This window comes from Citrus clementina, unplaced genomic scaffold (genome assembly GCF_000493195.1).
Source record: "Citrus clementina cultivar Clemenules unplaced genomic scaffold, Citrus_clementina_v1.0 scaffold_9, whole genome shotgun sequence".
Classification (NCBI taxonomy): Eukaryota; Viridiplantae; Streptophyta; class Magnoliopsida; order Sapindales; family Rutaceae; genus Citrus; species Citrus x clementina.
This window is the reverse complement of record NW_006261964.1, coordinates 13,247,940-13,263,570: the sequence shown is the minus strand read 5'-3', so window position 1 is coordinate 13,263,570 and position 15,631 is coordinate 13,247,940. Positions and strand designations below refer to the sequence as shown.

At 32.4% G+C, this 15,631-nt stretch overlaps 1 protein-coding gene and 1 long non-coding RNA gene across 2 annotated transcripts; both read right to left on the bottom strand.

Moving 5' to 3' along the window:
* Window positions 1–2,886: 2,886 nt before the first annotated feature.
* Window positions 2,887–7,951, bottom strand: LOC18032501 (glycine--tRNA ligase, mitochondrial 1). Its single transcript, XM_006420733.2, is given in 11 exon segments — window positions 2,887–3,332; window positions 4,224–4,432; window positions 4,434–4,470; window positions 4,473–4,623; window positions 4,711–4,791; window positions 4,920–4,979; window positions 5,204–5,428; window positions 5,540–5,734; window positions 6,001–6,118; window positions 6,292–6,674; window positions 7,388–7,951. Coding segments are annotated over 11 exon segments (2,199 nt in total). The 5' UTR covers window positions 7,895–7,951; the 3' UTR covers window positions 2,887–3,099.
* Window positions 7,952–12,240: 4,289 nt separating this feature from the next.
* LOC112100720 lies at window positions 12,241–14,723 on the bottom strand. Its single transcript, XR_002907016.1, has 3 exons — window positions 14,521–14,723; window positions 12,545–12,675; window positions 12,241–12,379 (listed from the first exon to the last, which is right to left on the bottom strand). It is a non-coding gene; the product is annotated as an uncharacterized LOC112100720 (long non-coding RNA).
* Between the last annotated feature and the right edge of the window lie 908 nt (window positions 14,724–15,631).

The following is a 15,631-nucleotide window of genomic DNA, read 5'->3' as shown; positions in this document are numbered from 1 at the left end:
CAAAGCGAGTACTCTGCCCAACATCTCTCGAAGACTCTCATATTTCAGTGGCTATTTCCATGTTCTGATGTTTGGTCTGCAAAATATTATAGATAGAGGCTAAAATGTAGTATTTTGCCATTTCATTAGCTTTTTGCCATTTTTCATAAAGCCTCCTCTGATTTCTACTAGCCTCCTCTGCTGGTTCAGGAGGATATGGTTGGGTTAAGACATATTTATAATTTTCAGCAGTTAGGACTATAAATAGATTTCATTTCCAATCTGTGTAGTTCTCGCCAATGAGTTTGTTTTGACTCAGAATAATGGTGAGTGGGCTTAGGAAAGACATTTTCTGAAAAATAAAATAGATATGTATAAACACTTTGAAACAAATAATGTTCACAATAAATAATCTAAAATGCAAAAAAACAAAGTTTTTTATTTTATTGTAACAATAATTTAGTACTGTTTTGGCAAGCTAGTCATTAGGAAAGGCATGCCTACACTTACTAGACTCAATTAATCATTAGATTATTTACTTTCATGTTGAAACGTGATAAATAATTATCGTTATCTTTTAGGGCCAAAATTTGTTAACAAAGCTTTGTTGGGAAGGCTAACAAATTTTTGTTGAGTGTATAACCGTTGTTTTAATCTACGTATCTTTCATATCATGCAGCCACTGTTAGGGTGATCACCAGATTCAATTTTATCTGTAAAGAAGTTCATTAAATAAAATGTCTAATATATATACTCTCTTTAGGGAGTAACACTGTATCATGAAGTTGAGGTATATATATAATTTTATTATTGCACTAACAAGGGAGCCCGTGAGAAAAATAATCTTAAATTTTCCCTCTCCCACTCAATACTTTAAAGTTAGTTTTTCCTTTCAAACAAGTACATATTATATCTTATATTATTAATTGGATGCTTCCTAAAATAATATTATCTAGAACAAATCTAATATTATTAAGCACATGCAAATGTCAAACAATATATATATCTAGATTCATAATATATAGATGCCATGTATTTTATGATACCAGTATTATGATGCATAAAGTGACACTTCCTATTTTATATGACATGTTATCATGACATATTATTAATCATATAGATAAAAATAATTAAACAATCTCAATTCATGATTTTCCTAAGAAAAAATCGACTTAATCTATAAGCCTAATATCTATTGGGTTTCAAGTCAACGTCCATCTTTCTTCTTTCTTTTCCTTGTATTGCTCTTATCCATATAACTATTGGCTTGGGGACTATGGGGCTTTTAAAATTTATGCGTAGTTCAATTTTTATATTTAAATTTGGACACATAAATAAAAATTCTATTGGGTCTTATTTTTTTAATATATATATATATATCGATCCAATGAATTTAATAAAATAAGTCCAAATTTATCTTCAAAAACTCTTAAGCCAAATAAATTTTATTATGGCTCTACCAAATTTTCATTTCAATTTTGAAATCTCTTAAATGGGCTTGGGACCAATATAAATAAATTTGGACAAATAATAACTATTGGGCTTATCAAAATTCTATGTATATTATCCAATTGATAGCCAATAATGGACTTGGATCCAATATAAATGAATTTGAATTTTTCAGCCCAAAACCAAAAACACTTGGGCTACCGTAAAATAATGAAACTATAGGGTGCCATGGGGTATAAACCAAAAACCCTAAATAACTTATTTTTCTTCCAGCCGCTACCAGCATATACTGTTGGACTTAAATCCAACAGTATAAATTGGTGAGACAATAGGGTGTCTAATGAGAAAATCCAAACAAAATTGAAATTAATATATAAAATCAATTTTCAATATGAAATTTTAAAAAATTACTCATCCTTTTTTAAAATCTTTTGTAGGATAATGTAATTTTAATAATAGTGATTTTAAAAAATTATTATAATACTAAAAATTAATTTTTAATTTTTCAAAATCACTTTTGAATATCTTAAAAACAATTTTGAGTGGCCCCCAAATAATTGAAATTAATATATATAAAGTTATCTTTACAATTAGGGATGACAACAGGGTGAAATGACGTGAGGGGGAGGAGCCATACCCCATTCCCCACCCTTCTAAAAATTTTGTTCCCATTCTCCACCTCATTTCCAAAAATATTTATTGGGGTACGAATAGAAAATTCTCATGTAGGAAATGATTTCCCTATTTTCGTCTCATTCCTCATTTATTTATTTATTTTATAGTAGAAACGGGTACATAATTTCAATACTAAAATATAGAAACTTAAATAAAATCATAATCCTATTATAAAGTATTTAAATTATTAAAAATATCTTCAAAAGTTTGAAACAATATTTTAAAATGATATTAAAACAGTAAAATATTTAAAGAGAACAACACTTTAAAAAAGAAAGGAAACATAATAATACTATTTTTATATTAGGTAAAAATAAAACAAAATTTGTTAACCAACATTATAATTAACAAAATAAAAAATAAAAAATATTTATATAACAGGAATTAGGGTGGTAAATATAAAACCAAATCTCACCCTATTGACGTCAGAATTATTTTTTCTTTATTTCTCACCCCATTTCCTAAAGATTATTTAAAATTTATCACATTTGAAATGGATCCCTAAGACCTCAAGCCCATGGAAGATCAAATAATATGATTTAATTAAGTCTGACCATTATTACCAAGATTGTCAAATTTCAGAAAACAATATTCTTTACATAGAAGCACAGAAGGGTCGTTAGAAGTAAAAACTTACAACTAATCTACTCTTTGCTAAAATGCTACGGCAAAAACTGGCAATTGCAAAAACATGACACAAATGAAGACAACATAAACAGTAGACGAGCAGCGGAAGAATGATTCTGTGCCGAGAGGGACAAAAGAAAGTGTTAACATAACTGGTGAGATCATGAATCTTTGGATTTGGCTTTAATATAAGGATTCGGCTTTAATATATTGAGTCCAGTACTCAAACATCAAAAAGGTTCCTAAACTTTTTGTTACAGAAATAAAAGTTGAATTGAGATTTTCTTCTTTTTTTTTCCTAACCCAAAATGTGTCATCAAGAAAGATCATAGTAGGATACACTAATCCCAATGGTGGGAGTTATACAGTTTAGGCATCCGCTGACTCAGAGGAGTGATGTGGGTAACTTGACCACACATCTTCCCACTTCGTTTGTCCATCGGTTACAGCCTTTATAACTGATGCTGCCTCATCCACGCTGACACGGATTTGATCCTTGCTATCTCGCTCTCGGATTGTCACCGAGGATGTTGAATCAACAGTTATAGCAAACGGTACACCAAGTTCATCTGTTCTTGCATACCGTTTCCCTATGGAGGTGCCTGCACATATTAGTACACAATAACAGTAACGTCAGATGTTCATGGACCCAAAAAAATGTACTAGAATATTAATAGAACAAAAAGCATGGAGTTATTATATAATATTCAGAGATGATTTAACCATGAGGAAAAAAGATGGAAATAACCCCCTCATTTGGACTTTGGAACACAAATAACCATAACGTACATCGAGAAATATTTACATCCAAGAACATCTTCCTGGAACATATGGGTTACCATATACACATATGCAATTTTCTCTATGATTTTCAAGAAATCTACGGCATAAATGTATAACAATATAAGTCCAAGGTGCCTTTTTGGTTGCCTTAGCAATGAAAGACAGCATCCACACCAGCAAGTAGTTAAATCTCTTCAAAAGGATAAGCGGCTTCCAGATTTGTATACCAAAATTTGAACTCATACCAGTCAGTCACCCAGCCCAGCGGTAAAAAAGTCTAGATAATCTTAAATGGCTGAATTCTTATTTATAAATACATCGTAGACAACCATGCATATATGCAATCATACAAGTCAGGAAGGAAAATGGCCCCAGGGGCCTGTCACTGTCCCTAATTTGGCAAAGAATCCCCATCCCACCACATACCCATCTCTGAATTGAGATGTTTGAGTACAGTCATTTTGATCAACTAGCTGGCCTAAAAATGGTCTCTCCATTTGCATGTGTGTTCTTATCGGGCTATCTCAAAACGAAATTTATGAAAATCAGGAGTCATCAGAGTATTAATATTTCACAGTTTCTAAGTGATGAGCTCAAATCAACTAATACATGTTTGTTTAGTCAGAACTTTTCTGAGGAATATTTTATTAATCGATAAAAAGGTTGCCAGAAACTTTAACCATGAAAGACTATTTACCCAGAGCACAAACCTGTTATGTCAATCTTGTGAGAGATTCCAGCAACTTTTAATAACGTGGAAATGACTTTGGCAACCTCCTCATACTGTTGATTCTGAACCAGTGGGAAAACAGTGCACTTAATAGGTGCCACAAGAGGGGGGAAACGGAAAACATTTAACTGTTCATCCCCAGCTTTACTTGGCCTTGTATAGAAAGAGTGCTCATAGAGGCAGTATATATCGACCAATGCCAAAAGATGGCTCTATAACTGATGGGTGAAAACTCTCTGGTGTCCTTCTTTTCTCGTTAGAAATAACAACATGTTCTTCTTAATGCAAACATTTTTTCCCAGAGTGCAGACATAAAACTCCACCTCCCCTTTCGATTCCAATGCGGCCTTCATCTCCATAGCTTCTTTCTCATTCATAGCCTAATGGGAAAGGAACTTATAATTTATTTACTGGCAGGACTTCCTAAACTTACAGCATCAACAACAGAAAGACTATTTCATACTTACCTCCAAAGCTTCAACCACATTCTTTTGGCTTCCCTTGAATGCAAGACCCAGCTCTTTCTTCACTGGAGCAATTACCAATTTCTGGAAAAAGTTGCAAGCAATCATATTACTCACACCCCACATGAAAAAGAAATGCTAAGCACACATGTTTATACTTCATACAATTAATAACAAGCAATAAGAAGTGTAATAAGCATAAAAAAACATACCTCCACTTCCCTAGGTTCTGAAAATTTCTCCTGAGCTACAAGCGCGACACCACTCTTCTCCTGTTATGTGAACGAGGGGGAGAAAAAATTCAATTAGTTCGCAGCACAACAAGTTCAGACAGCTAAAAAGATATAATACAACTTTTATGTTGTGAATTTGTGATGCTTCTAGCACTTATAAACGTCTCCTTAGAATAGTAGCTGATGTGAAAATGACTTTACAATTATCTAGTATGGGAGTACTTTTATAAGACTTATCCAGAAAATGTATATCAATCTATTACCGTGTGAGCATGCAGGTCATACGCAGACCTATCTGCAATGCCGACACATTCAATCCACCCATACGAACACTCAATCTCAGCATCCCAACAGTCTGCCGCATAATGAGCCATTTCATTTGCAAGATGCTGCCGGAACCGCAAACGCTCTTTATCTATACCAAGGCATGTTAGAAAGAGATATACTCGTCCAATGAAATAGCCAAGAGTTTCATTGTTTACTATTCCCTGAACAACAATGGAGAAAATAATCAACAAGAAGAGCACATGAAGCGGTACGGAGGGCCAAAAATGTCATTGGACAAGAAATGGTAAAATTAAAAACAATTTTAAACCAACCTTTGAAACAGCTTCACCTAGTGGAATCCTCTTTGCAGATTTACCTGACATCTGTTCCTCCCTTGGGAACATCAGGAACTCCAAGTTCGCAACTTCTGAGAATTTTGGGTGAGATTTGTCTTGAGGATCAACAAAGTGCTCAATTTCTGCAAGTGTGAATTCACGAACTCTCAGAAGGCCTTGGCGAGGTGATATCTGTACATGTCAAAAGATTTTAATAAACTTATATGCTCTCTCTGATTCACACTGCCAAATGCACCCAAACAAAGAGAAAAGTGCATTTTGCATAAAACCAAGAAAAATCAGCAGTAATAGTTGAAACTACATGCAATTTTAATCCATTAAACACTATCAATTCCATTTAGTACAGCCATTTCCAAAAAGACCCAAAATAAATTATGCAACTGTGCAACCCAAAAAAAAAATGCACAAGACGTAAAACTAAAAGAAATATTATAAACCTCATTCCTAAAAGCCTGGCCAATTTGGGCAGCAGCAAAAGGGAGTTTGTTTCCATTGTAATAATACAAATCTTTAAAATTCACAAATATGCCTTGTGCTGTTTCAGGGCGCATATACCTGCATAGAGAAGGGAATTATTACTTAATATGACTAAATATCCAACACTGCACATGGTGGAAAACTAAAATTAATAAAAAGCAGAGTTTTGAACTACTTGAATTACTGAAAGTCCTTCACAAGTATTTTATGCAAGTATAATGATGCGGTAGAGCACTGACAAAAAAACTCACCCAGGGATCAAGCCGGAGGGGCCAATTGATGTTTGAAACATTAAGTTGAATGGATAGGGATCAGACAGCGGATTCTTTGTGTCAGGAGCAGTAATACCATACTCCTTGATCTTAGCACCAAGCTCCTCGGCTGATAAATCATCCAAGACTGCCAGTAGATGTCTCAATTCCGCAGCCTTCTCTGCATATAAGCTAAGGTCTTTCTCAAGCTTCTCATTACAGAAATCCTTAAGCAAGTGGTCAGCACGATAACAGGTCCCCATTTTCTCATCCTTAACCATAAGGTCAGTAAATTTTTCAACATGACCAGACGCTTTCAACACAGCCTCAGGAGTCACACATGGGCAGTCCACCTCTAACATATCCTCTTCCAGAACAAAGTGCTAAGAGAAAATGAAAAATAGAAAAATATATCATGAAAACTCCCAACATATATATATATATATAAGAACGAATTAAATGGCCAATAGCGTCATCAGAAGCATAAGTAGTGCACCAGCTGCTTTTCCTTTTTTAAGATTTAATTTTGCTGAAAATAAATATCGGTTGCAGTCCTTATATATTAGTTCTCTCTCCATCTTGGTAATAACAAACTAATTGCCTCATGCTTAAATAAAGAAAATGAAAAAAAGTACATCATCATCATCATCCTCGTCATCGTCGTCGTCATCATCAATAATAATAATACAAGAGAGCACGGTTTCCTGAATTTCTGAGCAAAGAAAAATATTTGTTGCCAGAATATAATTTTCCTTAACACGGTTTGGTTTTACTATGTTTATATAAGCACATAGAACCCTATATAACAAGGCTAATATGTTATTGTAAGACCGGAAAATAGAGAAATAGAACAATATCATTGTGCAAAATTGCTTAAGAAAAAATGTTTCATAAACACCAGAAGGCTAGCTTATTTCAGCAAAATTAATAATGACAAAAGATCAAATAACACCACAATTTAAAAACAAAAGAAAAAAACATACAGCTTCAAATTTTTGTTAAAAACGAATTCCGATTTGCAAAACTAAACTGTAGCTAATAACTGAATTAACGATATGAATTGATAAAATTACTATAAATTGAAGAGCCTGCTTACCTGACGCCAAAAAGCAAGAACGTTAGACTTAACGGCACAGCCAGGTGGCCCGTAATCATAAAGACCAGCAACACCACGGTAAATCTTGAAAGATGGAATAAAAAACAAACGCCGTTCAAGAGTGTTAAAGACAGTCTGACGGAAAGCCTCCCTGTTAACAGAAGCACCCCCGCCGCTACCACTAACGACACTCTGGAGCTCCCTTTCGACCGATGACTTCTCGAGTTTCAATCGATTGAGTGATTCAATAGCAGCGTCGATTTCGGACTTGGAAGCTTTTGCGGCTTTGAGAGCTCTGACGGCATTGCCTTGAGCGTCGACAGCCGATTGCTTCTCGGCTAGGGTTCGCCGAAGCGATTCCTCATTGCTGGCGTCAGCGGCGGCCATTGGAGGAGTCGAGGCTTGGGGCTTGACAGAGATGGCGTGTGATCTGCGCAAACTGAGACGAGAAATTAGATACCGACCAATGGGAGTTGATGAGGCTATGATAGTGGAGAACGTTCGCATACGAGAACCATAAGAAGAAAAAATATAAAAAAAAATCTTGTCACTAGGGTTTTAAGAGGGTAGTATGGTATATTTAATCGGGAGTGTTTGACTAGCTAATTGGGGGGGGGGGGGGGGTGGGGGTCACCGGTTCGGCGCGGATCGATTTTAAAAACCAAACATTTTCTATTTGGTTCGATCTGAAAATATAAAAGATAGATTAAAATTGAAATAAAAAGCGAACCTAAACCGATGGATCGCATTGATGTCGGTTCGAGTAGATAGCGGTTCGATAATAAATTTTTTAAGGTTCGGTGTTCGGTTCAATAATGGTTCGGATTAAAAATTCCTTGTTCGGTTCAATAACGGTTCGGATTAAACGAAGCAATAGAAAAAAATAGGATAATAAGAAGAATGAAGCAAAAGAAATCATAAGAGGAACCCCAAGGTCGCGTTAAGAGCAACCATAACTTATGTACATTAATTAGAATCGATAGATCTATTTACAAGCTTTAGCTACATAGAAGATAATCAGAATTCATTCCAAAAGATATTCAAAGGTCAAGGCAATAAAAAGGAGATCTAGCTGATTATAATGTTGGTTTGAAAAATATTTTGTAACGGAAATATTTGGATCACAATTCTTATACAATATATAAAATAATTATAATCTAAAAATTGTACTTTTATTTTTTCTCTGAAGTAATCTAGATTCTCATATTACAATTTGTCACTATTAATTTTGTCAGATCATGATCCGTCACCAATTATCTTCTAGGTTATGATTCAAATTTGATTTGCACTCGGTGTGTGGGCATTTTTATCACTACTAAAAGCAACTAGTAAGATAAAATTTTCTCTCAAAGTTAGAAAGAAAAAAAAAATTTCTCTGATCTGTAGCTCCTATCTCCTTTTAGAGAAAATAAACCCTTTTATATCTTTATTTTATATCTTTATTTAGTGGAAATCCTAGGCTCCATATTTATATTTTTTTAATTCTATTAAATCAAATTTGAATTAAATTAAAAAACTAAGCTTTACTTGTTCTTGTTATAGGGTCCACGTTATAAAATAACATAAGACTCCTTACACACAAACATATTAAATGGAGTCTCCCACTAAATAATATTTTTAGACTTTTAAATCAAATAACTAGTTATCTTGTTTATTAATCCAGTAGTGAGTCAATTAAATGAGCTAACCCGGAGATCATATGGGTACATACAATAGTGGGTACAATAATTAGGCATGTAATTAAAATAGCCAAATTTATTTAATTCTAAATTTACTCCACTAAAATATTGGAACTGATCTTCATAATTGTATACTATCTAGGATAGGCTTCTAGAATAATAATTCGACCCATGCCACATTGATTTTCTTACTGAACAATCTTTTGTACCACATCGCTAATTAAATTGATATGTCAACTATCCAATCAATTTAATTACATCATGTTCCGTGACATTTACTGATTTTTTCTAATGGTCATTTTCAACATACTAATTATGTTGACACACTCTGGCCAGAGATTTCTATAATCAAGTATCGAAAATCCGTCAAGAGATGTGTTATACAAATTCTATATTATTAATATATAATCTCACTACTCATAATTGCTTCCACAAAGATACCGAGTAATCTTAATTACAAATATATGTCGCACCTATTAGTAACTCAAATGAAATGACAATCACAAACATGAAACTATAATTAACTCAAGATTGAGATTGTAATAAAATCAATGCCTATGAGATTTAATAAGTTTGACAGCAATTTCAAGGTTAATTAAATCTCATATGTGATCCAGTTCAGTGTAGTCAAACCACATCAGTAAATTCATACATGATTAAGACAATCATTCAATGAATTTACTATAGTCTAAACATAAATAGATTGTCCAACTCTATTTATCAACTGCGAACTTAATTTATTTAATCATAAGATAACTTGTATTTATGTCTTCTGTGAATCCATATGATGATAACATAAATACATATAATATGATTAAAACATAAATACATATAATATGATTAAATGGACCTTATTCAAAAATTTTATGCAATTAAGATTTTTGAAAAATATCTCAAATATTTTATTAATCGGAAAATAAATAAATCAATATGCTTTAAAGAGCACATAATCCCAACAATCTCCCACTAGCTCTCAAAGCATATGTGGCAACTCACACATGTCCATATATTCCTAAGTGTAGGTTAAAAAGTTTCCCAGGTATTGCCTTTGTAAAAAGATTTGCCAAATTTTGTTCTAAGGTAATCTGGGTACATCACCTTTTTTGCATTATTTCTCTTATGAGATGTTATTCCTTTCTATATGTTTTTGCTTCTTGTGGTTTCTTAGTTCCTTTGACTTAGCACTGCACCACTATTATCACAAAATAGTTTAAGAGGTGCAATTAGTGCAGGTACCACCTCAAGATCTTGAAAGAACTTATAAACCCAAACAACTTCTTTAGCAACTTTAGATGCAGCCACATATTCATCTTCTGTTTGTAGAGTTAGTGATACAACTTTGTTTCACACTCCTCCAACTCACAGTTCCACTTCCCAATGTAAACACATAACTAGAAAGTTGATTTTCTGAAATCTTTATCTGACATGAAGTCAGAATCAATGTAACCCACTAGAATGAGATCATCACCAGAATACACAAGCATATGATTCTTAGTTCTTTTCAGATACTTAATTATAACCATCACAGAATTTGCCTCCTACTTCACCTTCATACATGTTTTAAATTAATTAGGTCATTTAAACCTATTTCAATGTCATTTAATTCTATTTTGTCTTAATTTTTTTATTAAATTAATTTACCATAACCTAATTATATTTCTACATAGCCAGGTGTTGGCAAACTGTCCCCATTTTGCCATAACTTAAATCAGCCATACAATCGAAGCAAAGATCAAAGGATTACCTCAGGCTGCCAGTGGTAGTGGTGACGGTGGTTGGGTATGCGTGATGGTAGCTGCCAATCGTGAATTGCGAATGACTGTGAGACGAAGGGGAAGAGAAAGAGAAAGCAATTTAGGGCTGCCATTGCTTTTGCCTTAACTAAGCCTAAAACAACGTCGGTTTAAGGAAAATTAAATGAAAAAAAAAAGATGAAATGGCGTCGTTTGCATTAGTTTTGGAGTTTGATTGGGGTTAAATATCATTTTCCTTAATTGAGAACATCTTTGAAGAATTAATTTTGCTTGTTGACTGAAAATAACAGAATGCAAGGAGAAAATTTAAATTAAATATATATTCAAGAGATTAATTTTTCATGGTAAGACCTAATGAACTAAGAGAAATACTTGGAACATTAATAATTGCTTTACATGCATGATATTCGTTAATTGTTTATGGGATACATTAATTTTTTTTGTATTATTTCGTAATTACTAACAAAAGTACGTTTCTAGATGTGCTACTTAGTCTCTCTTTCTTAATAATATAATTTGTAATCCTCGGCTTACAGAATGAAATAAGAGAAGTGTTGAATTTTGTGTTTTTTATATATATACTTATTGGAAAATTTTTTAATTCAGACTTATAATTTGGGATTAAAATTTGGGGTGGGTTGACAATATCATGAGCATATTTTTATAATATTATCAAACAATTTCGAACGATCTAAAAGTATATTCAAATTATTGTCAATTTGTCCTAGACTTTAATAAAATCCTCTAGACCAAATCACTAATTACAGTGTTGTTTGTGTGTGTGTGTGTGAGTATTGAGTGAGTGAGAGAGAGAGAGAGACCCTTTCTCTCTTGCAGGTGCTCTTTTTTATTTCATGAGGACATCTTGTTAAATTATGTAGGTTAATAAAGTTAGTAAAAATACGCTATTAAATCACTTGTTTTAATGACGTGTCTGCATTAAAAAAAATGAGGACAATAACTCTTCAGAATTAAGTGATTCATAACGAAGGACACGAGCCTATGAGCTCTTATGCATGATTAATAGAGTCAAAATCAAGGGCCCATAAACTTTATTATTAGCCTGTGCAAAATTACCAGAGCTAGGTCAAGAGGAGGGTACCATGGCTATGTCATGAGGCCTTCGGTCATTTGATTTGAATGAGATTAATTTGAGAATTAGATATGACAGGCAACTCCAATAAAATTATAATTAATAAGTACTTAGAATTTAGATATTCAGTATTGTAGAGATTTTAGAATGTCTCTAATTTTCTACACTTGCTTATTGCATGTATAATACACACACACACATATATATGTATGAATTAAATATTACTACCAATTATATGATATTTTTTTCAAAATAAATATACATATGCCGTACATGTATTAAGTGAGTGTATAGTACAATAGAGTTAATCTAGAATCTCACCTTATATATAAATACCAAACATGCAATGCCTCAAATTCAACAAGAAGCCCAAATTTCATTTTATTCTACAAATCTCATCTTTTAGCTTCTTTTTTTATCTGTTGGAATTTCAGCAACTTTAGAACCAACTCATCGTGATCAGTACCTTCATCAGCAAAACCAAAAGAAAGTAGTAGAAGCAGCAACAACAACAACAAAAGCAGATGTAACAAGATGAAATAGGATTCTTAGGAGTAAGAAGAAGGCCATGGAGTAGATATGCAGCTGAAATAAGAGAACCAGCGACCAAGGAGGGGCACTAGCTTCGTACCTTTGACACTGCCGAGGATGCTGCTTTGGCTTTTGACCGTACCTCCGGCTCCATGCACGGCTCCAAAGCTTGCACCAGCTTTGTCAACTTCGACATGCCCGCTGGCTTCTCCATCACCTCCCTTATCTCACCTGACCACTACCAACCACCACAACAAGACGATGTCATTTCATCACTCTTTGCTGTTATTGCTGCTGTTAGAGATGATATCAACAACACTAACAAAATAATACTAACTAGCTCTTCAACTTTTCTGATCAGTTTTCAGCAGAAACAATAAGTGAGTCTACTATTTACAAGCCAATTACGTGTATTATGGATGCTGCTGAGCAAGCTGATAATCATCAAACGTATACAAATTGGGATTTTTGTGAGCTCCCACTTTGCCTTCTGATGCTTCATCCAGTTCTTGTTATTATTATAATTATTATGAGCCTGCTGCAGTTGCTGGATTAAATTAAATGGCAATTCTGATTTGGGTTTTGGAGCTTGGAATGATCAAGCAACGGGTTTTGATTATTCATCATCATCTTTGAGTACTGCTAGTACTGCAGACTGCAGAGTAGTAATTTATGCAGCAGCAGCGTAGCGGCCAATTATTTAGGGGGATGCCATCGGTTTCATCTGATGTTGCAACTGATGGGTTTGATTTTAGTTCATCTTCCTCATCATCATCAGCTCATTTCTTTTAATTAATTAACTAATTAAAATAATTTGATTACTAAATATTTAATGCTATATCTATTAAGTTAGTTAATAATTAGGTCATCAGTTAATTTTATATATATGGTACTGCTTTGAGGTACATTAATTTTATATATATGGGTGTGTTTTGTTATGTGTTATTTGACGGGGATAAGAGTAATATTAATTTCCTTACTTGTTCATTGTTCAAGGACTTGGAGATGCAGTAGCATTACTTCCAAGCCTTAATGTATTTGTTTTTTTTTTTTGTATATTGTCACTTTGTGGAGTTTGTATAAATTTGTACTGATTTTATTTATTCCTATCTATGCATTGTTTTTACTGTGCCCACAACCCTTCAATTGATTTTTTGTGTTTAATGGAGACGATTTAACGATTTATGAGTAGCACCCCCCATAAATCCTTATGAAACTCCTCTCCTAAAGTTACAATTTTATCCCTATTTAAATTACATAAAAGGGTAAAATTGATATTTTGAAATAAATATCACTTCTTTGCTAACCTAATGGTAGATAAATTAGATCAATTTTCTTCTTCTCTTAAGATGGCTATCGCTTCTCTATTATTTTAACAATTTTGCTATTAATTCCTCTCTTAACAAAATTTTACAGTAATTATATCTCTAAATATCATCAACTTTATCATGCATATAATTTGATATTTACAGCTTTTTTCTTTCAGTTTTCTTGTCTTTAAGTATAAGTTTAATTTGTCATGTTTGATTCTTTTCATGTCTTAAAATTAATTCAACTGCAAAAGAGTTACCCAATTTAAAAAAATATATATATGGTGCTCAAGAAGTTATAACAACATCCATAATTTTATTTTCATACCGCTAGATGCCAATGCAATTTTCTTTTTCCTTTTTGTTCAAGTTTGGAACGACAAATACAAAGAGTGAAAGATTGATTAACAATGGTTAGCAAACGATTTAAAAAGTGATTGGTTGTAACTATACAAAAAGAAAGAGATTGGGTGCACATGAAGGGCATTTCCGAAATCAAAATATCAGGGTTTAATTATGCATTACTACATGAATTTAATAATTTATTGAAAGTAATGAGATTTGGTGATTTGGTGATGTTTTGAGTTTGTTTACCAACAAAATATTCAATTAAAATAAATTTTTTTCTTGGCTTTTTCTTGCATTTATCTCTACAACCAAATAGTTTATGAATGATCTAAAGTAAAGTTCGACTGTAATATCATTAATTTTTCAAAAAAAGATGAAAATTTTGCAAAAGCAAAAGCAAATGAAATGACAAATTGACCTCAGCTGACGGCGACGGCACGATACGGTGGCAAGCTAGCGGCGTTGTGGGTAGTGAATAGTAGGTAGGTGGGTGGGTGCCCTGAGTCGATGAAGTTTGGTGAGCGTATCTCTGAGCTCTCTAATTGGTGAGGTTTTGACTGGGGTTTCGACACTCCAAACCCTTTTGTTTATTGAAAATCAACAAATAAAAGACTAAGCGTGTGTTTAGTATTGTTTTTGGCTAACTGTTTTTTGTTTCATAGAAATAAAAATGTAAAACTTGTTTGGTGGATGTGTTTTGCAACTATAAACATAAAAAAAAAAAATAAAAAAATTCTTATTCTTCACCTTTTCTTCATAAATGTAGGGAATACTAAATTGGCATTTTCAATCTTTTTGTTTTTTGTCATTATGGGTCTCTCACCTATAATGCAATAACTGCTACTAAAATTTGATAGGTTCCACGCATATTAGATAAATCGTTTATTATAATATTATAAACCTGTAATGAAAAAAAATGTTATGCATACATTTCAAGTTATAGCTTAGACACTACTTTGTATCTATAAATATATTATTAATAAAAAAATGAATTTAATGTGATTAATATAAATTAATAAATGCAAGAATCAATAAATAAAATTTAAAATTCTCATAAATCATTTAAATACAAAATTAATTTCTTTAAAAACTGAAGAAATTTACAAAATCAAAATACAAAATTAATTTTTTTTAAATCTAAGGAAATTTACAAAATCAATAGATGATATTTTTCTTAAATTTTGACTAAATTTTTATTTCTTAAAAAAATTAAAATTAGATACATATATTTTTTTAATGTGAAACATTAAAATTAGATACATATATTTTTATAATGTAGTTATTGCAATATAATTTTTTTTAAAATATATACCAAATAATTTTTCATTATTTTTATTTTTCCAGCGAACTACCAAATGCATTTTCACAGTTCTTATTTTCAAACATTAGTTAAAAAAAAACTTACCAAACATGTTTTTATTTTTATCAAAAACTAATCATTCATGTTCTATGAAACAAAATAAAAAACACTAAATAAAAAATATACCAAACACACCTTAAAACTTACATAAATATTTGCACTAAAGTCC